We start from the raw sequence: 26,140 nt of genomic DNA, 5'->3' as shown, positions 1-26,140 counted from the left end.
AACTTTAGGAAAACTAAAATGGGAATGGAGTTGACATTCATTCTTGTTTACTTGTCTGTTTGTACATAAATTATCCTGAAGAAATACCAGTACAAGAAATGGGGAAAACTTCAATGTAAATATGATCTACAACCACCTCTAATTGTTGGCCTTTTGTTCAAACATAATGTTGACTTTTCCTCTGATGCCTCCTGTCATACAATGGAATGAAAATAACAAACCAGAGGGGTCTGCTGTGGGTGAAGACTCTGCTGTTGATGCTGTCAGAGTCAGCGGGAGAAAATACTCACATCCACCAAAGACAGGAAGCGATTGTAGTTTTCGTCTTCTCTCAGAATCTCGCCCACTTTCTTTCCTATAAACTTAAAAAGAAAAAAAAATCTAATTTCCCCCTAAACTGTTGTGACAACAAGTTTAAAAAGAATATGTTTGTTCTCACTTTTTCATCCCGAAGCGTCCTTTCTAACAGCATGTGCATGATTGGCTGGTCAATGATGTGGATGACACCATTTGCCGCTGGAAGATCTGAGACGATCACACTATACTGTTTACTCGGGTTGTCCAAGAGGATGAACCTCTGCAGAAACAGAAGAAATGAAACCATTCAGATTCTTCTAGTGATAGTGAAAAATCTTCGGCATGTTCAGCTGCAGCTTTCTTTTGGAGCAAATGGAAAAGTAAATGCTGGATTTCACCTGGGAATTTCTGAAAAGGTCCCTAAAGGGTTGAAGGCAGTGCTGCTGAGAAACATTCTGAATGTTTTTCAATGATCTGAGTTCAAAATGGATTTTAAGTTTTGGATGGCAGCAGCAATGAACAAATTCTTACGTAAAATGAGATTTGGTAGGAGTAAGTATTTCCCCATTATAAAATAAACAAAGTTAGAAAATTATTGAAATTAATTTTTTAAGTTTTTTAAAAAATATTTTAGTCTCACTTTGGGTTTGTCATGTTCTTCTAAAACTATCCATCAAACAAATGTTTGTGTGTGAAGGTTTTTGGAGCCAACAACCATGTTTTGTTACCCATTTCTGTGATTCTACCCTCTCCTACTTGTATTCATTCTCCAACTTCTTTGAGCCCCCTTTCTTTTGTAACCTTATCCTCCATCTCTTACATCCACATCCCGCTTTCTCTCTTTTCTTCATCAGGTTTAAGAAAAAAATGCATACAAACATAAATCATTTTAATAAAGTTTAGCCTCAAATACAAAAGGGGTTTATACAAATATGCACCTCTTGTGTCAGAAGATTCATGACCATCTATATATCCAACACAAGAGACTTTCAGATCTAATCTGTGTGCTTAGCTGCTGGACAGGACTAGTTAAAAAGGAAAACTAACAAATGTTCACATTAGGTCAGTAGTGTAGAGAAGATACCTTACCCTGTTTGGCTTCAGTCTCATTTTTCCTCCCCCGTAAAGAGTGAAGTCCAACCCCTCCATCTCCCTGTAGAGGTGCTGTCCCAGGATCAGGTGGTTTTTACACACAGACTCCTCATTTAGACCCTGCAGAGTAAATGCAGAACAGATAATCAACTGGTTTGATCACAACACTGAGGCTGCTCTGCCTGTTTGATATACCAGCATATTCACAACTCATCAGGCCTCTGCATACTTGACAGTTTATGGAAAGCTGAAAAGATTAGTCTCAAAAGCCTGCAGATGAGAGGGATCTAATGAAAGAGGTCATGGTCAATTCAAAGGGAGTTTGATTTATAAACCACATTTTTAAAATGACCTGTAATTGGCAACAGTGTTGTACGAACAAAAGCAATCTATTCAATAAAACAAAACGGAAAAATAATCAAAGAATAAAATGAAACCAAACTTTACTGGATAAAAGTCAAGCTTGACTGAGTTCAAAAGCCAGTTACTGCAAATGTTCTGTCACCCCATGATATAAGTCTTGATATGATAAAGGCCCAGTCCTACGACCGTAGATTTCTTCTACTGTAGAAATCCTTCCCAGTGGTCTTTTAACCATGATTATGCAGTTTATAGCTAAAAGAAAAAAACCTGTGTCATTTTTTAATACAAACTTTCTGCGCATCTGCAGTAGCTCATTAGAAATCCGCTCATCTCCCAGCATACCTTTGTTGGCACTCTCTCCCGCTAGCTACGAGTGCCTCACAAGCCCAAGCTAACATTGGGGTAGCAAAAAAAGCAATACTCTAGATGTATCCAGCCGAACAGTTTAGAGCCAGATTCCAGTTCATATGAGGAAATAAAAACGCATAAGGATCTATTCTGCAAGTGGAGAATTTAGAATTGGAGCGGAGAAAGTGGACTTTGGGCCGTCCACAGCAGTAGCTGCGTCATAAATCTGAGCTTTTTCAAACATCCAGTTCTCATCTGCTCCTGATCCAACCCTATTTAAATACTCAGAAATGCAGTTTTTAATTTGGAATTATTTTAAATATGTCCTTTATTGTGAGAAGAATGCTACAAGAACATGTGAAAAAAAACACCATTTTCATTGCAGTGAGTCTTTAAGGAACCTATAAGTGGAAGGTCTTAAACGTCTCCCTGAATTCTACGGCTGCAGCAGCTCAGACAAATATGTTGGAACTGAACCATTCAGAGCTTTTTAATAATAATTAATAATAATAATAATAATAGTATATTTATTTGTTAGGCGCCTTTCTAGGAACCCTAGGTCGCCGTGCATAAAAGTGAAAATAAAAATAAAAGCAATAAAAGCAATAAAATAAGCATTTAAAATAGACCAGGAATAACAAGTTATGGAGGGATATATTCAAGTTGGAAAAGGGCGAGTTTTTAGTTTCTTGGTGAATTGTGAGAGAGAGCCGATGTTTCTGAGGTGAGGGGGTAGTGAGTTCCAGAGCCGGGGGGCAGAGCAGCTGAAAGCTCTGCTCCCCATAGTGACAAGACTAGACATCCAGATGAGGGGAGGAGGAGGATCTGAGGGTACGGGTGGGAGTGGTGACATGAACAAGATCTGATAGATATGAGGGGGCGAGGTTGTGGATGGATTTAAAAGTCATGGGAAGTATTTTTTATGTAATCCTGTGTGATCGGCAGCCAATGGAGCTGCTGCAGAACAGGTGTGATGTGTTGGATGGAAGGTGTTTGACAGATAATTCTGGCGGCTGAGTTTTCAACATATTGTAGTTTAGTAGATTTTTTTGTGGTAAACCAAAAAGAAGGGAGTTGCAGTAATCTGCAATTATTGCAGGCAGGAAGTGACAAGACTGTGCACCAGGATGGCTGTGGAATGAGAACTGTGGGAAGGGCGAAGACGACGGATGCTGCGAAGGTGGAAATAGGCAGACCGGGTGATGCTATTGATGTGTGAAGTGAAGGAGAGGGTGCTGTCGAAGATGACACCCAGACTTTTAACCTGAGGGGAGGGGGAAAAGGAAGAGTTTTCAAAGGGAATGGAGAAGTTCTGGATACTGTTTTTAATGGATTTAGTGCAGATCAGGAGAAGTTCGGTTTGATCATTGTTTAGTTTTAGGAAATTAGCAGTGAACCAGGATTTTATTGCAAGAAGGCAGTCGGTGAGGGAAGTGGGAGGAAGAGAGGAATTTGCCTTGGTAAAAAAGCAACGAATGAAATCTTTGAAAGGACCCTTAATCTTAACCTAACAGCAGAGAGCAGCAAATCCGGGGATGATGTGGTCTTCCACCAATCAAGATTAGAGCAGCTGAGCGAGCTGCAGACGGTGGAGAGATGATCCCGATAGTAAAAAAACAATAATACTCCAGCTGAGTAATAACAAGTAGATGGATGACTCCTTTAAAATCTTCTCTTGGGAGGAAAGGCTCTCACCCTCAACTGATAAAAAATACTTTGGACCACAGAGCTAATCTGCTGTTCCAGTTCAAAAGAGTTATCAATGATTGCTTCCAGGGTTTTGGCATGGGGGGAGGGGATCGAGAAATGTGTGGAGGGATAACACTTAAGGCATCATTTAACACAAGGATTTCAAACTGATTTTGGTACAGGGGCCACATTCAACCCGTCTGATCTTAAGTGGGCCGGGACCAGTAGCATAAAAGCAAAATAACCTCTGGTCAGCCTGTTATCTGTAGCTTTTCTGGGGGGTTTATCTCAGTTGGAAAAAAATGCCTCAACCCACATGGTAGCCTAATCACTTATTATTACACATTCATTCACAGAGGCCAATGGATCTCAAATTAAATGCATTTCACTTTTAAAAAAATGAGTTTATTAAATTGTATGCAGACTGAATATTTTACATCTGAAACGGTAGCGATCTTGACAATAAACTCAAGAGGGGCTACGGAAAAAATGAAACACCCCAACTAAAATGTAAATTTGCAAACCAATAAAAAATTAAACTAAATTAAACTTGCAAACATTTGTGAAGAATTTGAAGTTAACCTCGTTACCTCTCCTGTAATTTCGCCTGGCCATCAACATAGGGATTCAAATCCCGTTCAGCAACACATTTACTGTCATTCAGGTGCAAAGCACATTGAAATGTCCAAGAGTCTTTTCCTGGTTTGCTGCCTGAATTTTGTGGCAACACCTGCCTTCTTCCTGACCTTTGATGGGGCGCCATCAGTGACCAGGCTGACATCACATGACCAGTTCACTCCAAAATTGTCCAGCGCAGTAACTACAGAGCTGACTGTGTCATCATCTGTTGTTGTGTCCATCAGCTCAAGAAACTTCACTCTAACGGTCTTGTCAATAACGCTTTGCAATATCTGTGATGTTGGTGTTCTCATCAATAGCGACCAAAAATGCAATAAATGACTGGATTTTGTCCTGAATTTGGCTGCATAAGTCTCCTTAGAAATGTTGTATGTGCGATTGTAATCGTTGACAGACTTTGCTGGCAAAGTTCAAAGTCTGCTCGACTGCTTTTTGGAGGACAGGAATTTCCACAAGTTCACCATCTGAAAATAAAATTTCTAATACTATTTTCTTTATCATTTTAATTAACTGACAAAATAAGTGGTGTTGAAGAAGAAAAAGAAAAAACTGTTTGGCGGATTGCTTTTTTTTTTTTTTTTTTTTTTGAGTAAAAAAAGCAGCTTGATTTTGAAAATGAAAAAGCATTTCTGCTTTTGACTTTTATTTTGAATTATGCAACACAAATGCCTCCATATGTCACTACTGATCATTCTTAAGCCTTGTGCTATCTTAGATGACCCCCCCCCCCCTTCCATTGAGGTGTTCTCCCTACCATGACAAAGGTGGATAAAGGTGGAACGATTTCATGTAATCCATGGACACCAGTGAAGATCACAAATCATTGAAGAAAAAAGGTTCAGAGCACTGTCTAGTGGGTCTAGATGACCCAACTCACAATGGTAAAGTGCCTAGGATAGCACAAGGGTTACACAATGAGCGGACCTCATTGTGTAACCCTAGCTTTTTTGTGTGAAAGTAAACAGTGAGCAAAGACCTTTTTAGGATTCATTTGATGTATGTTAATTTTTTTCTAATTTTGGCAAGACTTAGCAAAGCAAGATGAGCAAAGCCGAAAAGAAGGAACTCAAGAAATCGCTAGCTAGTGTTGGCTCTGTTAGCCAACCTGCAAAGCCATCTTCCTCGAGTAAACCTGCTGATGCTAAAGACAAATTAATCGACTATGCATGACTACATGGAAGCAGTTCTGAACCATTCCTGATGGAAGAAGAAGACTTTCCTGCTCTTCCTAGCACACCCACTGCTTCCACCGGCTGGTTAGCTGAGAAACGTCACAGACACGGAAACAGCGGCTGTCACTCACATAACTGATAAACTCCAGGTCAGACACTTTGGAAAAGTTGGTTAGTGGCAACTCCAGAGAGATTTCCGAAATGAAAAAGCTGTTCAGGAAATCTCAGCTGTTAAAAAGACTCTTTTGATACTGTTTGCACTGAGGTTAGTGACATGAAAAATAGAGTGGTCCACGCTGAGGCACAACTGGAGAAATACAAGACAATCGTGGAGACACAGGAAAAAAGGATCTCCCAGCTCGAAAGCTACTGCCGCCGCTGGAATCTGAAACTTCGCGGTTTGGCTGAAAAAGACAATCAAGACTTGCAGCAGAAGTGATCCAGATCTGTTAGTCTGTTCTACCGGAGGCGAAAGACAAACTCCCAGATATTGTGGATACATTTGATTTGTTTGAGCTTATAAGCTGATTTCATTTAAGCTGCTACTTTTATTTTTTTATTTTATTTTATTTTATTTTTTTATTAATCTTGAGCTTTTTAAAAAAAAATAAAACTATAATTTTATTTTAAGTATCCCTTGTGCTATCCTAGGCACTTTAACATTGGGAGTTGGGTCATCTAGACCCACTAGACAGTGCTCTGAACCTTTTTTCTTCAATGATTTGTGATGTTCACTGGTGTCCATGGATCACTGACAGTAATGGGTGGATCTGTGCTTCTGTAGTTATACTCAACAAGGAGCTGTTGACCAGGACATAATCTAGCCTGGAGTTTGATTGATGAACTGTGGAAAAAAAAGTGTAAGCTCTCTTTGAGGGGGGGAATGATCGCTAAATATCGCAAAGACCTAAATCCTCCATGCACTGTTTAACAGTGTTTGTCGATTTTTCACACCTGAGAAACACAAAAGACCTCTGGAGAACAGCCAACCAGGACATACATGAGTCTAAACCACTGACTCTTCTCAAATCTGCCATGAGTTCCAGCCAGATGACGAAACAGACAGCTGACTTACCGTCAGAGGAGTTTTCAGGATGGGGACAAAGACCGTGAAGGGTCCACTGTGGCTCAACAACCGCACACAGCCTGCCTCTGAAACACACAAACACACATACATAAGCACACACAAGCACAGGTCAAATTTCAAAACAGTGGAATGCTAGGTTTTAATTTTTTCTGTCTGCTTAAAATTGTTTTCAGGTTTATAGCAATGACATGTTTTACATCATATCATTTATTTTTTCCTTCTGGCCTTGGTATGTTAATATATATATTTCTGTTTTTACCAAACAAAGCTACAGCCCCTGTCAGGTTTGCTCTCTGGCTCCCACTTGAGTCCAGCTCGATGAGGCGCTCCATCAGGTTGCCATAGCAATGGCGTCCATCCCCAATCTGAGTGGACTCACAAACACATCTGTGAGGAAAGAGTAGGAAAAACAGAGATGAGGTGTTTTACAGCACTAAAAACACAGACACAAGTGCACTGTTACACTTTAAAACTGATTTAAAACCCAACATTTGGAAACGTAGAGCCTTTATGAACAAAATAAAGACATGTTAGAATCAATACTATATTGCAAAGATGTATGCCAACGTATGGACATTAAATACAGTTTAATGATAAGAATTACATGAGAACATTGAGAAGGATTTTGAAGTGAATTTTCTTCTCTGATTTCTTCACGTTTCTTCCTCATGAACCTGCTGCACCTTTGGTGTCAAGAAGACTCAGTCTGGGACAAAATTCTTCACAGAACAGCTCCTAAAGGAGAACCTCCGCTCATCTCTACCTGACAGGAACTCTCCCTAATTGTGTTAAACTGGTCGTGTCAGAGAAAGTAAACTTGATTTGTTTTTTGCTTTTATTGGAGCTTGTGCCAACCATCGTGACCCCTGCAGCAGCATCGTTATTGAAATCAGATTATTTTGTGCAAGGAAGTTCAGGTTAAGTTGTGTAGGATCTGCTGAGACATTTGTTCACGGTACTTTCAAACCTTTTTATATTGCAGTCTAATTGAAAAAAAAAAACATCCCCACATTTCCAGAATTCCAGCTGCATTTCTGAACCAACCGAGCAGAATTTCATCAGGACCTCCTTTTGTTTGATAGTAAACATGATCCAGAAATATGGCTGCATCAGATCTATCTGACCTGGGTTTTCCATCCAGCTGAGTGTGACACACGGCTGTGGGGCCACAGCTGTCAGGAGAGCATGCAGACAGGAGGCTGCAGCCAAACTCAGGGCTGCCACCTACAGGCGACATGCCAGACATGCACTCACAGCTGGACTGAGAGACAGAGACACACAGGCATGTTACACAGAAACCAAGGGTTTGACTGGGTCCTGGCTGTCGGGGGCACCCTCACCTTGTTGGGTCCTTTGAAGACACAGACAGTGGAGTTGAAGGGACACCCACCGTTGTTCTCTAAGCAGGGGTTTCTGGGTATGCAGATCCGGCCGTCTCCCTCGTAGCCAGGCTTACAGACACACTTTATCTTGGTTCCTCGTAAAGAGCAAGCTGCATTGATGTCACATTCACTCTGAGAGCAAAAGGCTGAAGGACAAACACCAACATTCACATGAAACGTAAAACTGCTGGACAGTCCAGGGCCTTCATTTCAAAACTGTGTATAGATTTAGTGCAGAACATGGCAAACACTTAAAAAACAAAAGAAAAAAGCATGCATGCAACACAAAGACGTCTCTTTTTTTAAATTCCAACTTGCAGCCAGCTGTGTGTGACTGCACATGTGCCCCCACCCTCATGTCTTCACAGATGGTCCATGTTAATGAGAAAACATTGTGCAAACATCCATAAGCAGCTTTGGTCAGTCAATGAAGAAACAGATGATGGAGACGTCAGCAGAGATGGAAAAAAAATCTGTTAGCAAACAGAGAGGATGAGGAATGGATAAAACACAAAAAATACATTTCTAAAGAGTCTCAGCTCAAAATCTTTAATTCTGGTCACTGCAAAGTGTGCAAAAAGAGCACAACATCAGAGCACAGATGTGTTTCTTTGTGAGTCAGAGCTCTGTCTTCCCCTCTGGTCACCAACGAGTTCCCACTACACTACAACTCCCAGCATCCTCAAACTACACTTACTGGATGCTGCACACCTGACTCTCATTCACTCAATCAACTACAGAATACTCAATCACTGAACTGAACTGAGCTGAGCTCAGTGTGAAGTATTGTTTGTGCGACTCTAATATGGAGTTAATACAGTCTCAATAATCAGAAATGCACACAACCTGTTTCACAAATACACACGCTCTGATTCACAACTGTGATTTTATGCAAACGCGTAGTATTAATTTGGAAATGCACACGTGTTTCACAAATGCACAATAAGTGTTTCTCACAAATGTGCATGCTGTGTTTCACAAAAACACAATAAAATCTTCAGAAATGCACAATAGATGCTTCACAAACATCATTTTTAGGTACACTTGTAATATGAACTCACAACTATGGAAGCGATTATGTAGCATAAATAAAAAGCAAAGTCAAAACCAGAAATGCTTTTTCATTTTCAAAATGAAGCTGCATTTTTTGACTCAAAAATATAATGAAAAAGCAATCCACCAAAATGCTTTTTCATTTCCTTCCTCAACACAACTTATTCTGTCACTTAATTAAAATTAAAATGAAAATGGTATTTGACATTTCATTTTCAAACAGTTCTCTGGTAAATGTGTAGCATAATTCATTTAGAAATGTCTAATTTGACCATTAAAATGGATTAATAGAAATGCTTTTTAATTTTCAAAATGAAGCTGCATTTTTTGACTCAAAATTAAAAAGAAAAAGCAATATTTCAAAATGCTTTTTCATTTCCTTCCTCAATACAGCTTATTCTGTCACTTAATTAAAATGATAAAGAAAATGGTATTTGACATTTCATTTTCAAAAAGGTCCCTGGTAAATGTGTAGCATAATTCATTTAGAAATGTCTAATTTGACAATTAAAATGGATTAACAGAAATGCTTTTTAATTTTCAAAATGTAGCTGCATTTTTTGACTCAAAATTAAAAAGAAAAAGCAATATTTCAAAATGCTTTTTCATTTTATACTTAAAACCGCTTATTCTGTGTCATAATTCAAACGAAAATGCAAAGAGGGGATTGCATTTGCATTTTAACATCCACCCCGCGCACCTTGTCACAATATTCATTTCTTAAAAGCATTAGCAGAGGGGAGGCGGGGCGATGACGTCACTGCTTTCTCCGTGTGTCCGGCTGCTGACTGACGCACACACACACCAGGAGCAGACTGTGTTAGCGGCAGTGACGAGGGTTTTGTGATGGTTGTGAACTTCTGATGAGTTTCCACAGCTTCTCAGGACTAAGTAGCTGCATGTCCTCCTTCTGCGGTCCTCCTCCTGACGCACCGCAGACAAGCTTTGTTCTTCGGACCGCCAGCTGCCTTCGCACAGCGGAGCGCGAAGCTCCCGACGATCGCTGAAGGCGGAAATGCTGCTACGATCTGAGAAACCATCATATGAGTTTGTGTTTCCAGTGGTGTCCAGAAAAAAATAAAGACTGATGTAATTCACAGATATTTACACATTTATCTGCAGCTTCGCGGTGAATTTGCTGTTTGATGACAGCTGGAGCTCCATCAACAGACAGCAGATTTCTCGATGCTAAACGTTGCTGGTTGGACCAAAAACACTCACTTAGCGCGAAGCTGCAGGAGACTTTCATAATGTGCTTTTATTACAGTTATGCTAATATTTTACGGCCTGCTCTGCTCGATTATATGTTTTTAAATCCGTGCGGTCAGACGACGCTAAAGTTGGCTTACGATTCACAGCTTCTGATTCGCGAGGGAGCTAAAGGAACATTCTGCTGCATTTTTCATATTAAGATTACGTAAAACCGGGTCCTGTTCAAAAACCGCTGGACCTGGCCTGCTCAAACCTGGATTCCTGGATCTTAATAAATCAAACAGCAAATTCACCGCGAAGCTGCAGATCAAGGTGTAAATATCTGTGAATTACATCAGTCTTTATTTTGTTCTGGACACCACTGGAAACACAAATTCATATGATGGTTTCTCAGATCGTAGCAGCATTTCCGCCTTCAGCGATCGTCGGGAGCTTCGCGCTCCGCTGTGCGAAGGCAGCTTGCGGTCCGAAGAACAAAGCTTGTCCGCGGTGCGTCAGGAGGAGGACCGCAGAAGGCGGACATGCAGCTACTTAGTCCTGAGAAGCTGTGGAAACTCATCAGAAGTTCACAACCATCACAAAACCCTCGTCTCTGCCGCTAACACAGTCTGCTCCTGGTGCGTGTGTGTGTGTCTGTCAGCAGCCGGACACACGGAGAAAGCAGTGACGTCATCGCCCCGCCTCCCCTCTGCTAATGCTTTTTCGAATTGAATATTGTGACAACTTGCGCGGGGTGGATGTTAAAATGCAAATGCAATCCCCTCTTTGCATTTTCGTTTGAATTATGACACAGAATAAGCGGTTTTAAGTATAAAATGAAAAAGCATTTTGAAATATTGCTTTTTCTTTTTAATTTTGAGTCAAAAAATGCAGCTACATTTTGAAAATTAAAAAGCATTTCTGTTAATCCATTTTAATTGTCAAATTAGACATTTCTAAATGAATTATGCCACACATTTACCAGAGAACTGTTTGAAAATGAAATGTCAAATACCATTTTCATTTTAATTTTAATTAAGTGACAGAATAAGCTGTGTTGAGGAAGGAAATGAAAAAGCATTTTGGTGGATTGCTTTTTCATTATATTTTTGAGTCAAAAATGCAGCTTCATTTTGAAAATGAAAAAACATTTCTGGTTTTGACTTTGCTTTTTATTAATGCTACATAATCGCTTCCATACACAACTAGTCCTAATTTTAGAATGTGCATTCATAAACCCGCTCTCATTTGTGAATCTCCCTACATTTGTGAGTTTTCTTCTGCAGTGAATATTGAGATTCCCTTCACGCTGCAGGTCAACTAATGTCACTAATGAATCTGTCAATCAAACTCATCGGCAAAGCAGGCGTGCTCGGTTTCAGCCAATCGAATGGCAGACGTGGATTTAGTGTGCATTTGTGAAACACAACATATGCATTTCCAAAGTAATATTGCACATTTGCGTAAAATTACAGTTGTGAATCACAGCGTGTGTATTTGTGAAAGAGATTGTGTGCATTTCTGATTATTGAGACTGAATTAACTCCATACTAACGCCTTCATTACTGAGTGTTATAGTGAGACCTGGTCTCCTGTCTCTGTTTGCCAGGATTCTCGTCATGATTTTGACCACCCTGTCTCTCTTCAGATGAACTTATGCCTGCGATCGACTCCTGCCTGCTTGACCTTGATTTAGCTTTCTGGACTTTTAGCTGAGTTGATAAACTTCCTGCACAAGATTTGTGCAACTTTGATATTTTGCACCAAGCCTCTTTCAACTGTAGGTGGTGCACATGCGCCGGTAAACAGTAGGAAAAAAGAAAGGAAAGAAAGAAAAGAAAAAGAAGAAGCCCCTCCCTGCTTATCCAGTGAGTTAAACGTCAAATGCCCAATTTCAAATACTCATAGTTTTGCCATAAACTTGGAAATAGTGTTTTTCTTTCAGTACTAAAGTAAAAACTAAACATAATCTCATTTTAAACAGGATCTTTCAATTTGCCAACAACATCAAAGTTATATTGAATTGAATAAATTTCTGCTGCAGAGGAAACTTACACAGAACTGGTTTGGGATTTTCTTCAACCTATTAAGTTTTATTGACCGGAGGAGAAAAAAGAGCGTCTACCTAAGCATTTTTTCTGTGAAGACTTTCTGTAACCAGGCAGGCAGTCACATTCAGCTTCGTCTCCGTCTCCTTTGCAGTACGAGAACGGGCTGCAGGTACTGCACTTTTTACTCACTGTGAACAACACAGACAGAGCAGGTCATTGAATGCAGCATGCAGTGGTAAATCCCCCCATTTAAAGAGATCAACCAGTTTTGATATAATTTATTTGAAAAAAAAATTAAACAACAGAAAATAAGTCCAACTTCTGTTTTCTTGTTCATAAGCCGACATTCGCGCAGAACAAAAGCTCTCAAAATCCAAGATCTCAGGGTTTTTTTGGGGGGGGGGCCAAATCATCATCTATTCTTAAAATTACAAACATGTAGAGCAGGTGGAAAAAAAATCTAAATATAACCAAAGAATTATTTTTATGAACTTTATTAACTTTTGTTTTCGTTTTTGCAGATGTTTTCTTTTTCAGTCAGACAACTCATGCAGTAAAAAATATTTATTTTCACATTCTTTTCATTTGGCATAAGACTCCATGCAATTCCATGAGACAAGATTTCCATAAAACTTTTTGGTAATAACTACCCCCAACGGAGCTCACAGGTGGAAGCCGGGAGGGGGTGGGGCGACAAACGCAGCGCTTGCGGTAAAGGAAGAGAATGAACAACTGCACACCTGGACTTAAATAGGACGCTGAACAGGTGAGCTGATTAACTGAACCGCCCTAAGGGAGTAACCGAGTAAAACACTGTTAGAGTAATCTGCCTGAAAGGCGACCAAAGTCGCTCATTTTTGCTTTACCGCAATATTTTTTCTGGTTAGTTTAAAAGTGCAACATGTTACAGTTATTTACAGTTATACTTATTCCAAAAAAAATGTTTGGACTCACCTTCGTCACAGCGCCTCCCAGTGTATGGAGGCTGACACAAACACTGTCCGTCCCCATCTGGGCCTTTGTTACAGACTCCACGCTGACAGTCACATTCTGCACACGCAAACAGAAGAACGGGATCTCTGTGCACATTTCTCCACCGGTATAGTTTGAATTAAAGCTTTTCGTTGGAAATCAGGTGAAAATCTGCTGTTGAAGGGGCAATTAAAAGAGCTGGAAGTTTCCCTCTGCGTGTAAAAAAAAGGTACAGTCTGCAGAGAAAGAGTAAAAGCTCCAGGGATGTGGATGTGACGGTTTCTGGTATGAAATAAGGTTTAATGCTTTAGCTGTATCAGTTTTTCGTTGTTCTGAATCTTCTTCCTGACCAAAGAGGAAACATCCGTTACTTGTGTGTTCAGTGTGTGCTCCAAACCTCCTTAGTTTTTATTTCAATCCCTTTAGAGAGAGGGGTCAGTTCCAAAAAGTTTAGATGAAGAATGCTCACACTCCTCAGGAGATACAGGAAGTGGGATGATAAAGGCGCCTACCTTTGTCGCAGTTTTTTCCAAAGGCTTTGGGATTCTTACACTCCTGACAGGCAAAGCCAGAGAAGCCGTCCTGCAGAAACGAGGAGGGAGGGGGGCTTATAAAGGCTTTCCCAGTGATTAATAAAAACATCTGCACCACATTTAAAAACCGCTATTACAAAAATGGAGATTTTTCATGGAGGAAAAAAAAGGAATTCTTTATGGAGGTGCTGTGAACCTTCAGCCCCATCTCAGTGATGAAGATCAGCTGTTTTCCTCTTCACTTTGAGCTGCTGTCGCTTACGCTCATTCAGGTATTAACTACCTCACTGCTTTGGTCAAATTGACCATTCTGCCCACATTTTCCAACCAATCATTGTTTCCTTTCCTTCAAGTCTGCCTCTCAACCTTCCAAGCCAACACACAAGTCCTGCTTCACGCTATTCTCCACTTCTATCTGTCGCTTGAGACACCTCATCAGTTCCATGACCACCATCAACATCATCTGGGTGTTTCCTGCATCTGATCTGAGTTTGTTAGATCAGAGTTAAACTTCTTATTGTTGGAATATAATTAACAATAAAATCTGTTGGGATTCTTCTCTGTCATTCCTCTAAGATTTCTTTAAAGAGATTAGTTTTATCTGAGGGAAATGCAGCTTTATAAAAACAGTCAGACTGACATTGCAGATGCAGGTGCCATTGCCCATGTCTCCATCCATACAAACTCCATTGAAGCTGCAGATCTTCCCAGACCACTTTGGACAAGCTGCAGACAGAAAACAGTCACACGTCATTTTATGCTGCATGCTCTCTGCCTGCTTGTTCACACCAAACAAGATTTGCACATCAGAGGCGTCACGTTTCAATGTTAAGTCAATTGTACAGACACAGTCTGAGGTCCTGTGGGGGCTGGAGCAAGCACGTCCGTTACGCCGGGCCCCGGGAGGCCAGACAGAGAGCCGCTGTGGTGTGGGGAGGCAGCCTGCTTGGGCCACCTAAACTTCGTGATATTTTTCTCATTTTCATCGAGACAATACTAAAAAAGATCCTCTGATTTTATTCTTATTTTTAATTTTTCCCCTCTCTTCCTCAAATCTTCAAATTGGTTCATTTGTTAAATTAAAAAGTTTTGTTATCTATGTATTAGAGCTTTATTTCATTTATTTCTATCAAGACAAAATGTATTATATTTTTATAAAAGAGGAGCAAAAACGAAACTTTATCTGCCCCTATCGTTTAAGTCAGTAAAACAATAAATAAAGAGCTTAAGTAATACAAAGTTATCTTAACAAAAGAACTAGCACATCAACATTTAATTAAGATGTTGAACAAAAGAAAAGATTGTAATGGAATTATGAAAAAAAATCAGACAATTCTGTGGGTTCTCATGAATACACTACACATTTTTTACCATACAAACCATTATTTTTTTCTGCTCATATTCTGAAATGAAAGCTCATGTGATGCACAATGCTTTCCAGAGTCTGCAATATTTGAACACACCAGGCGTCGTTCATTACACACAACGACTCAAAATTGAAGATACTTGTTGCTAACGCTGTGACCACATGTATAAAAGCAAGTTCGAAGAGCACAGTTTGCTGAAGGTTACAAGCAAACACAATAGATTATGGCAGGGGAGGAGGAATTCGAGTTAGAGGAGGGAGAGCAGCTGGCCAACAAAGGAGAAGAGGAGGTCCAGGAGGGAGATTAAGACAACCTCGCATCATTACGAGCGAGATGCGAGCAACAGTGATTGACCATGTCATTGTCCATGGCATGACAATGACTGAAGCAGGACTTTGAGTCTGTCCATTCCTGAGTAGGTCCAAGGGGGCCCCCATTATCAGGGCATTCAACCTGCAGAAATGAAGGCAAAGAGGTCGTGACATCATTGGCCAAAGAGCCATCACTGAGGTTCCTGGCCAACTGGGGGGGGGGGGGTAATATTACTCTTCGTGCGGCCATGGGTTTGGAGATGCTTGTCCACCGGCATGCTGTCCTTAGGTCTTACATAACCCAACGTCTCCTCACCTTCCTAGAGGAGCTAAATGACATCCTCCTGGACTGCCAACAACACCATCCGGGCCCCGCACATCACATCACATTTATGTGTCATTTGGGATAATGTAAGCTTCCACGGAACAAACTAAATCAGAGAGTGGTTCACCACCATCAGTAACCACTTTTTAAACAACTGTCTGCCACCCTACTCCCCTTTCCTGAACCCTATAGAGGTGTTCTTATCGTGGGGATGAAATGTTTATGACAGCAACCCATACACTAAGGCTACGTTCACACTGCAGTGCTTAATGCTCAATTACGATATTTTGAAAAAATTCGATATTTTTGCAAGGCTGTTCACATTTCCAATTAAATGTGGACTTTTGCGATCTCCTATGTGACCGTGAAATGACCCAGAAGTGACCCGCATGCGCAAAAGAGTACTCAACAGTGAACGATGTCATTGGTTGTTTGCGGAAGTAGGTAACGTTAACATGGATGTCAACAACGCTGGGCTTATCCCCCAAAATGCGGTCCAGCTCTTCATAAAATTGACAGGTGATGCATTGATGGCCACTTCGTTTGTTCCAGTCCTTCAACCTTCTTGTATTTGGCTCGAAGGCTTTTTGTTTTTCGCTGGCATTGGAGCCAGGATCGTCTGTACCCACACTCGGCCATTTCGCGGGAAATCTTTTCAAAAACCACCCGATTGCAATAAGAGCCCTGGAGTTTGGCCTGACTAGAGCTGTCACCCCAAATATGAATCCAATCGGTAACCTCGCTTCCCTTCCACTGACTGGTCTCAGCAGCATTGTCCACCACGGTTGATGTTTATGCTCTCGTTTCCCCTACTTTAACGCAGAATTATTATTTTTGAAACATATCAATGACGTTCGGGTCGGATACATGTGGCCTGGCCGTTCAGACGGAGGTCGCATATCAAAAGATCGGATACGTATCGAATTCAGGACCACATCCCTAAGTGGCCTGGGTCGCATTTCAAAAGATCTGTGTCGTTCAGACTGTCATGAAAAGATCAGATACAGGTCGCATGGGGGCAAAAAAATCAGAATTGGGTCGTTTCAGCCTGCGGTGTGAACGTAGCCTAAATGAACGACCCTGGGGGTATTTCAGGCAGGCAACTCGTGCAGGACGTTTACCTGGTTACTCCTCCCTTAGAGCAGTTCAGTCTAATCAACTCACCTGTTCAGCGTCCTACTTAAGTTCCAGGTGTACGGTCCTATCCCTCTTAATCCATTTCCGTGAGCTCTGCATTCGTCACCGGTTCTTCATGCTCGCTGTTTTCCTTCTCACTTTTCTCAGCGGCATGATGCCTTCCCCCCGTTCTTCTGCAGACTCGATGGTCCCCCTTCCTCTGATGTGGGGGTGTCTGTCTTCCCCGCGTCAGCCCTCCTTTTTCAGCTGCTCGGGCTGTGTCGCGGCTTCCGTGTCTTGGCACTTGACTAAGAGCATCTCCATTTAGAGACTTATACTTGTCAGCCTCTAAATGCATGAGGTTCGGCCCGGCTAAAGTATTATTAAAAACCTGTGATCCCTATGGATCTCAAATTGTTCTTCCTTTGCCAGTATCAAGACACCCCTTTGCCAATTAATATTTCAGTAGTCTGTGCTTTTGTTGTCCACCTATTTGAGCACTGCCGATTTCAAGTACAAATCATCAAATCCAGCCGAGCTGCAGTCCATTGCTACGTGAGATGTTGAACTTCCTCATCTATGAATCTTCTTGGTCCTTGAATCTTCTTGGTCCTTGGATACCCTTCTATTCGCCTGCTCCTCGATGGCCTTTTAAAGGTGCGTCCCTCCGGAAATGACAAAAGGTTACCTCTCTTTTACCATTGGTGCATATAAAAAATTTTGGTGTTAAGATTATGTGCAGGTTCCATATCTCACTATGTCGATTCTGTGTTGGAATCTGCGCTTCTGATGGCTTTGTAAGGTGCGGAGAGTCTCCCACTTTGTTTTGGATTCTGATGTCATCGTGGACTGGTAACATCAATGGACTTATGAAGATTTGATGTACACAAGTAGAACAAAAAGCACAATGGAAATTCTTCAGTGGTGGGTCATTATATGCAGATGGAGGAAAGCATTTGTCATCCATTCATTCATTCCTCTTCTAAACCCGTTTTGTTCCTGGGTCACGGGGCTGCCAGATCCTATCCTGGCGACTTGTGGGAGAAGGCAGGGGACATCCTGGACAGGTCGCCAGTCTGTCGCAGAGCCCAATGTTTTTATTTTAAATTAGGTATTCAAAACTGTCGTAAACTGGTTACAAATGTTGTAAAGGAATACAAAGCGAGAGACAAAACATGTATATTCAAATTGTTGTGAATCAGACAAAAAAATTAAAAAACCTGTAGGTGTAACGTGAATTTTACTACGGCAAGCCACAAGCTCTCTGGTCCGCTCCATTCTGATGCATCCACTGAAATAAACCTAACAAAACATTTTGTGAAATGTGCAGCTGTATTGTTTGTCCTTTGTGTTATAAAATAATAAAAAATCTTAAACAGGAAAAAAAAATCTACAAAGAAAGCCTGAAGAGGACAAAAGTTCTATTTTTTCATTAGGAAATTACAAAAAACCTAGAATAAAAGAATTAAAATTCTAAATGCAGAACTATAGGAAGGCAAATGACCCCCAATAGTTTTTTTATTACATAGATTTTTTGGAAAAGGTCAAACATTGCAGTGACAGTGCAACAACATGACAATATACCGAAACCAAAAGAAATGCCTTGTATGTATATATACCTTATCGGCCATGGTGCAGCTGTAGGGCGGTCGACCCATGATTGTAGGATTGCAGGTTTGATTCCTGCCTTGCACGCCCATTTGTCGAAGTGTCCTTGGGCAAGACACTAAACCCCACCTTGCCTCTGGTGGGAGGTTGGCGCCAGTGTTTGGCAGCGGAGCCGCCATCAGTGTGTGAATGTGTGTGTGACTGGGTGAATGTGTGTGTGTGACTGTAAAGCACTTCGGACCTTCAAAGAAGGTAGAAAAGTATATGCCATTTACCATATTGTTTTGTGATATTGACAACCACGTTTATATTGGTAATCAGTCCAGTCAGTTTCAATAGTGATGCTAAGCTTATTAGCATAATTTTGAGACAAAGTCCTGCAGCACAGCTCTGCTGCCAGTCTGTCTTTGCAGGATGAGATGACAGACACAAAGTAACAGACTTCTTGCATCATTTCCTGTTGCTGTTAAACCTTTCTGGAGTAAAAGAGCTTCAGTCCAAGTGAAAAGCACTTACGGAGGCACAGTGGGCCCCAGTGGCCCGGGCAGCATTGGGGGTGTATAACCGTCTTGGCACAGATATGTTGACATCCCATCAGCTCCATCTTGGCGTTTCCAATCTGCACCACGTAACTGCAGTGAAGGACAACATATGCCTTCAGTTTGACCTAATGCATATACAGTAAGATTCATAGGAAGCAGTTATTTCAGATCAAACTCCTAAAATGCAAAATGGATTGAACAGAACCATGAATTAAATTTAATTAAAAATTAAATTAAATTAAATTAAATTAAATTTTTATTTTCCAAATTTCTTTTAATTTTTATTAAGCAAAAATGTTGTTAGCATTTTTATAAACTATCTTTCAGTTTGGTTTTAATGTCAGTATTGTCTGAATTCAAGAGAAAGATACACCTTTGTGCAGTAAAATCACTAAGGCTACGTTCACAGTCACACTGCAGGCTGAAACGACCCAATTCAGATTTTTTTGCCCCTATGCGACCTGTATCTGATCTTTTCATGACAGTCTGAACGACACAGATCCGATCTTTTCAAATGCAAAAGGCCACTTGGGTATGCGGTCCTGAATCCAATACGTATCCGATCTTTTGGAATGCACCGCCCTCTGAACGGCCAGGCCACATGAATCCGACCCGTACGTCATTGATACACAAACTTCATAATTCTGCGTTGAAGTAGGCGGGAACGAGAACATAAACATCAACCAGGGTGGATGATGCTGCTGAGACCACTCAGTGGAAGGGAAGCGAGGTCACCGATTGGATTCATATTTGGGGTGACAGCTCTAATCAGGCCAAACTCCAGGGCTCCTATCGCAACCAGCGGTTTTTGAAAAAATATATCCAGCGAAATGGCCGAGCGGAGTGTTGAACCTTTCCCGCGATTACTTTTTTTCCTTTTCGACCGTGGTCAGAAGCGTGGTGGAGACCTTCTCCAGGGCCGAAGGCGGATCCTCGTTTGGGGTTCACTTCCCCGTTCGGATCCTCAGATTCTCCAGAGCGAGTTAATAAAGAGTCCATAGCATTTATTCTGGGGGAAACCTTCTTTTATTACCATTCTCCTTCCTCCATAACACACAACATGAATGCGCGCCCCACTGCCCCCTCTCACTCCTTTCTGCGCTGCACGCGCTCTCTCCACTCTCTTACACACACACACACACACACACACACACACACACACACGCGCGCGGCCCCAGCACATACACATCCCCATTCCCCACAGTAGGTACAGACGATCCTGGCTCCAATGCCTACTTAAAATGAGAAGATTGTAATTGTGCTGGCTCCTTTGGGAAAATAAATGTAAAAATGCAAAAAGAGCTCCACTGTTGACAAGACTTTTGTTGACATCCATTGTTAACGGTAGCTAATTCAGCAAACAACAGTGACGTCGTTCACCGTTGAGTACTCTTCTGGGCATGCGGGTCACTTCTGGGTCATTTCACGGTCACACAGGAGATCACAAAAGTTTACATTTAATTGAAAATGTGAACGGCGCAGCAAAAAATCGAATTTTTTCCAAAAATCGTAATTGAGCATTAAGCCCTGCAGTGTGAACACAGCCTTTACATTGAAAACATTTCACTTGACTCTCAAATCGAGGTTGGAACAGCGTCGGTGGTTTTGCAGTTCCTGACAGTTTGATGTGCAGCAGAGAAGATGCTTCTCTCTTGTAAGTGTGTGCGCCAACCTGCAGTTGGTGGTGCCAGCGTGTGAAAAGCCATGAGGGCAACTAGCCGTGAGTGCAGCAGCACAGGATGTGCAGTCAGTCTTCTTTTCCAGCCGTTGTTGGATATCACAGCGGCCTGGGGGGGAAACCTGCTGGAGAAAACAACATGAAGAAGACGTTTTGACCCAGAATAATGCATGTTTTTGTGGAAGTCAGAGAAAAAAAGATTCATGATTTAAAAAAAAAACATTTGATACTTTTATATTAAACCAGAATATTTTAGCTGGTTCCAGGTCAACGCTAAAGGTTGCATGCTTGTAGTGCTCAGCAGTTCCGGTGTGCCACACAATGATAGCATTTTCATCTGCACTAGCCCCAACCAGAAACCCTGGGCAGGACCAGAAGTGTGTGCAAAAATCAAGGCTTGTACCCATTGACTGTATAAGACAGGGGTCGGGAACCTTTTAGGCCAAGAGAGTCATAAATGTGTTCATTTTATGTCATTTCAACACTGTACAATAAGGACAAGTACAATATGTCTGTGGATTCTTTTTTAATAACATTGTTATTGTAGAGGACTGAGTTTAACTGGGTGCCTGTTGGGTCGCGTTCTAAGTTCCGGGGTTCATTGAATGCATCAAGCAGAGATGCTGGTTAGCCCTCAGTTCTGTCGCTCAGCCTGTCGTTGGGGAGTTTGGACCAATGGGGTTCATCTATGGGCCGAATAGGAAATAGGAGGGCTGGTGCAGGAGCGGGGAAATAAATGGTTGGAGGAGCATTCTTGGCGGGAGAGATTCAGGAGTTGCTGAATAAGTTGTACAGCGTTGGTTATGGCCAACAGTAACCAGAATAAAGAACCTTAAAAGAGATAAAGTCTCTGTGCCTCAGTGTGTGAAAGGGACGCTACATTATGCTGTTGCTAATAAATGAGTTAGCATTAATGTGACTTCTGGTGCTGCATGGTGGTTTTGCTGATGGTCTTGTCTGGTTGATACGTGGTGAGTTTAAGCTTCATGTAGGCGTTGAGACTTCCATCTGTTAAACATGATCATAGGTTGATCTTAATGTACTTTGGATGTGAGAAAAACTGCTCAAATTCAGATGTGGAGCTAAACATTGCCAGTACAGCAATACTCACACGCTACAGTGTATGTTATTTGGTATGTGCGTGTTTTAAGTTTTGACAATCAGTGCGCCACTTCACCTCGCTGCCTGAGCCCACTACCCCTCCCCTATTCCTTCACACACATTTGTGGTCCTCCTTTTCAAAGATAGCAGCGCGCAGCTGCAGAGACAACGATTCACAGGTTTCAGGCTGTTACACACACTGTGATATAACAGATAATTGTAAACCAATATTGGAGCAGATTTTTTTCTCCAAGCACCGCTACTACTGCGCGCCCCCCTGGCATCGCATCGCGCTCGAGAAGGACTGGTCTAATTAAACTTTTTTTTTATTATTATTATTTAAGATTTGTCTGCGAGTCAGATGTGGCCATCAAAAGAGCCAGATATGGCTCGTGAGCCATGGGTTCCTGACCCCTGGTACAAGAGAACTGGACTGAGTGACACGTCCCTCTCGGCATTCCAAACAGGAAGTACCCGCTTGCTCCAAGAAGCCAAAATCCCATAGGCTTCTATATAGAAATGAAGTCAGTCATTCTATTGGTCAGATTAACCATTCTTGATCTGATACCTTTTTTAACACTGGTGAAAGTAGTTGCTATGGAAACTTTGACTAAGACAGACTCAGATCAGTCACAGTTTACTTGCATCATCTGGCTCCAACGTGGCAACGTCCATGTCGCAGAAAAATGGCGACTGAAATGGCTTCAATTTTCTGGAGCATGAGGTAAGGCATTTCTAAGGGTGAAGTCCAGTGATGTGCTGTGAGGTTGATGGCTGGTGAGGCACTGACTTCTCTGGAGTCAGATTTACAATGAAAGACCTAAATATTTCACCATTTATCCAACGGCAGCTAACAGCTTATAAAATGCACACAAGAACATATTTGTCCTACAGAGAATATTTCTTTTATAGACATGGATAGAACACTCTTCTTGTGTATTAATTATTCATATATACTGTAAACAAATTAAAGTATACAGATCTGTTCAGCACACATTTGACCCTCAGTGACTATTTCTGGTATTTTTCCAACTTCAAATTCTGGTGCTTTAATCAGTTATCAAATGTTTTCTGTGAAAATGATCATAAATAAAATAAAAAATTTTACTTACATTTTTTACTTACATTACTCCCATGTTATTTTTAAAAAACAAACATTGAAAAACATGTTTGGTCCTACTTTATGAGTTCATGCTCCGATCCTTCTCCACAAAAAGCTCTATGATCTGTTGGAAAAGTCTTCCTCATTTTTATGAGTTTCTCCCTCTCAGTGGAGACAGACGTCCTCTGTCTGTTTCTACGGCACCAGTGTAGCTACAAAGCAGCTGTCAGCTCACTTCTGCCCCCTGCTGGTGTTGCATGCCTCACCTAAAGCCTTTCCTATGGGCCTATAGCAGTGCTTCCACCGTAAAAAGCGTAAACCTACCTTTACTACCTTCTTAGAAGGTCAAAAGTGCTTTCCAGTCACAGTCCCATTCATCCATTCACACACTTATTCACACACTAATGGTGCCAACCTATAAGCATCAGGAACAATGTGGGGTCCAGTGACTTGCCCAAAGAGACTCTTACTCGTGGCCAGGCAGGGCAGGAACAGAAGCTGCAGTCTTCCGATCAGTGGTCGACCGCTCTACCTGTGCACCCCAGCCGCCCCACACAATGCTAACAATGTTCCAATCCCGAGTAGCTGGACAGCAATTCTGTGAACCCAAAGGTGGACGCTTTTCTCAAGTGTAAAGGGATTTCTCTGATTGTAAATAACATCAAGATCTGCCACCCAGGGTGTTTGATAAACCAGGGATCATCATAAGATCTGTGAATCGAAAGCACAAACTACCTTTATAGAAGCAAGGACAGAAACTGAATTCAATTCAATTTTTTTTACATAGATCCCAATATCACAACATACAGTAGTTGCCTCAACTGGCTTCACACCAATAATTGTACAAAAACACAGAATCAGTCATAACATATGAACAATGGCTAATTGCTAAACTACACTAGACAGACCCTGGGCATCCCTGCCCTCAGACCCTCCTTCTTGGTAAGGAATAACTTCAACAACAAAAAAACAGATTTTACGGGAATTACGGAAAACAGAAGAAACTTCAAGGGTGTCCATATGAAGTAGGGATCCTCTCCCAGGATGGACAGGCGATGTACTAGAACTCTTAGAGAAGAATTAGCTTATCTCGCTCTACAACTACATGTTTGAATAGTGTAGCAAATGGGCTTCAAGCAGATGGAACTGGGGGATGGCTGGGGGTGCGAGACGAACCAGAGGCGAGGTCCACAGCCAAAATACAGGAGCACAGAACTGAAGGGGACTGACGTGTACATGAATTATCATCTGTACCAAAGGAAAAGCAGAAATTGCCAGAAAAGTCTGACTCTTGAAGAAGCAGAAAATAATCCAACATCCGAGTAAGAAACTGTCAAATATTAATTAAACTAAACAGAAAACCAAATCTATCCAGGGTTATGGTAATTGACAACATGGAAGACTTGGATAAATTCTTGGTCACAGATGTCTAAACAAAAGATATATAGTAATATAAAAGTAAAAGAGAAAAATATGCATTAAAGATAATCGCTAAGGCAACTGAGATCCTCATTATCTCTAAAAGTCAACTATGACCAGGATTTCTAACAGCGTTCTGACCTGCAGACAACCTGTCCTCAACCTATTCAGTTACTCTAATACCAGCTTAAGAACGACAAACACTCTGATAAACATGGACTCCACATATTACAGCAAAGAGAACTTCAAAAACCATAATAACTCAGAAGGAAGACCGTTAGTCTGACAGCAGAAGCAGGAATACCAACCGGTGAGCCATTGTTGACAATCTACAGTAAACATTATAACTATGTCTATAACTTAGTTCAGCTGTGACAGGGACACTGATTTTGACAAAAAATATCATTTACAAATGATGGTTAATGTAATAATGTGTAATAATCTTTGCTCATCTGATGTAATAAACTTTTTTTTTATTATAATCAATAAGCACTCCATTTTATACTTTACCTGTGTTATGTAATAGTGATTTCTGGAATAATGTAATGCTTCTTACGTAATCAAAAAACACATCAAATAAAATCAAACCTCATTTGTAAGCACCTTTCATTCTGCCTTAATTCTTCATCTTTGTTATTTGATATCAGTAAGGCTTTTGGTTGTGATAAAGTATGTACACAGTGGTAAAATATAGAGAACTCCAATTAGAAGCTATGAACCAAATTATAATAACCATGCAAACAAAGCAAAGCATAACAGACATGTCATTATTCAAGTTTTTATATTTCATTTCATTTAGTACAAAATCTGGAAATGAGGCAAAGATTAAATGCAGTTAGGTTTCAGCAGGGGGCGGTACTGACAAACAGCAGCTGCAGGGTTCTGCATACAGGTTCCCTTTGTCCTGGTCTAAGCTCATTTTAAATTACTTTTTGGTCAAATTACAGGGCTAACTTGGCAAAATATAGACCCAAAAAAACCTGAAGAGTTGCTGATCACTGACAGAAACATGTTGTGACAAGAGGTGGCAGAACTGAACTGAACCGGATGGAACAGACACCAGTTAAAGAAAAAAATGAAAACATGTAAGTGAAGGAAGTGGCTTTCTCATGGCAGATGGGCAACAGAACTCTACGGGAAGGCCTAGTAACACGGAAACTTTTGGGTTTTTGTTTGCTCACCTCCAGATGTCCATCAGTATACTTCATTTTTGGCGCCTGTTTAGCTTTGATCTGGACAACACCGGCCTGTTTTTGTATTACAAAGATCTTTATTCTCTTCTATTTCTGTCTTATTTCAAGCCAGAAAAAATATTTTCAGCTAAACTTCATTGCAGCAATGCTTCCATTAGAACTGCAAGGCTTCTCTCCTTTTCTGAATCAACACTTTCTCCAGACTACTAACAGGTGACTCTCATCCTGAATGAATGATGAACATATTTCAAAACAACCCTTTATTGACACTTTTCCGTGGGGGGAAATGCCTTGTTGGTGCCAGAGGTCAGACTGGTTCCAGCTGATAGAAAGACAACAGGAACTCAAAGAACCACTGGTTCCAACAGAGGTCTGCAGAAGAGCATCTCTGATCACTCAACACATCCAAACTTGTTGTGTGTTCAACCTTAAGGCAGATGGGCTACAGCAGCAGAAGACCACACTGGGCGCCACTGTCAGCTAAGAACAGGAAACTGAGGCTACTATCC

General features: G+C 41.1%; 1 protein-coding gene across 2 annotated transcripts in view; it reads right to left on the bottom strand.

Annotated features, from left to right (window-relative positions):
• Positions 1-26,140, bottom strand: part of stab1 (stabilin 1) — a 113,843-nt gene that overhangs the window by 85,501 nt on the left and 2,202 nt on the right. Inside the window, exons 2-14 of one of the 2 annotated variants that reach the window (XM_023954693.2) lie at positions 20,811-20,941; positions 19,113-19,228; positions 14,510-14,595; positions 13,849-13,918; positions 13,319-13,414; positions 12,439-12,552; positions 8,028-8,215; positions 7,812-7,948; positions 6,947-7,074; positions 6,676-6,752; positions 1,387-1,509; positions 440-577; positions 291-362 (exon numbers count right to left, since the gene is read on the bottom strand). In XM_023954693.2, coding sequence (XP_023810461.1) covers positions 291-362; positions 440-577; positions 1,387-1,509; positions 6,676-6,752; positions 6,947-7,074; positions 7,812-7,948; positions 8,028-8,215; positions 12,439-12,552; positions 13,319-13,414; positions 13,849-13,918; positions 14,510-14,595; positions 19,113-19,228; positions 20,811-20,941 — 1,476 coding nt within the window. The remainder of the gene's footprint in view (positions 1-290; positions 363-439; positions 578-1,386; positions 1,510-6,675; positions 6,753-6,946; positions 7,075-7,811; positions 7,949-8,027; positions 8,216-12,438; positions 12,553-13,318; positions 13,415-13,848; positions 13,919-14,509; positions 14,596-19,112; positions 19,229-20,810; positions 20,942-26,140) is intronic. The other variant, XM_023954694.2, reaches the window with a different exon arrangement.

Source organism: Oryzias latipes, chromosome 5 (genome assembly GCF_053564925.1).
Source record: "Oryzias latipes strain Hd-rR chromosome 5, Olatipes_Hd-rR_3.1".
Classification (NCBI taxonomy): domain Eukaryota; kingdom Metazoa; phylum Chordata; class Actinopteri; order Beloniformes; family Adrianichthyidae; genus Oryzias; species Oryzias latipes.
This window is presented reverse-complemented; position numbering and strand designations above follow the sequence as displayed.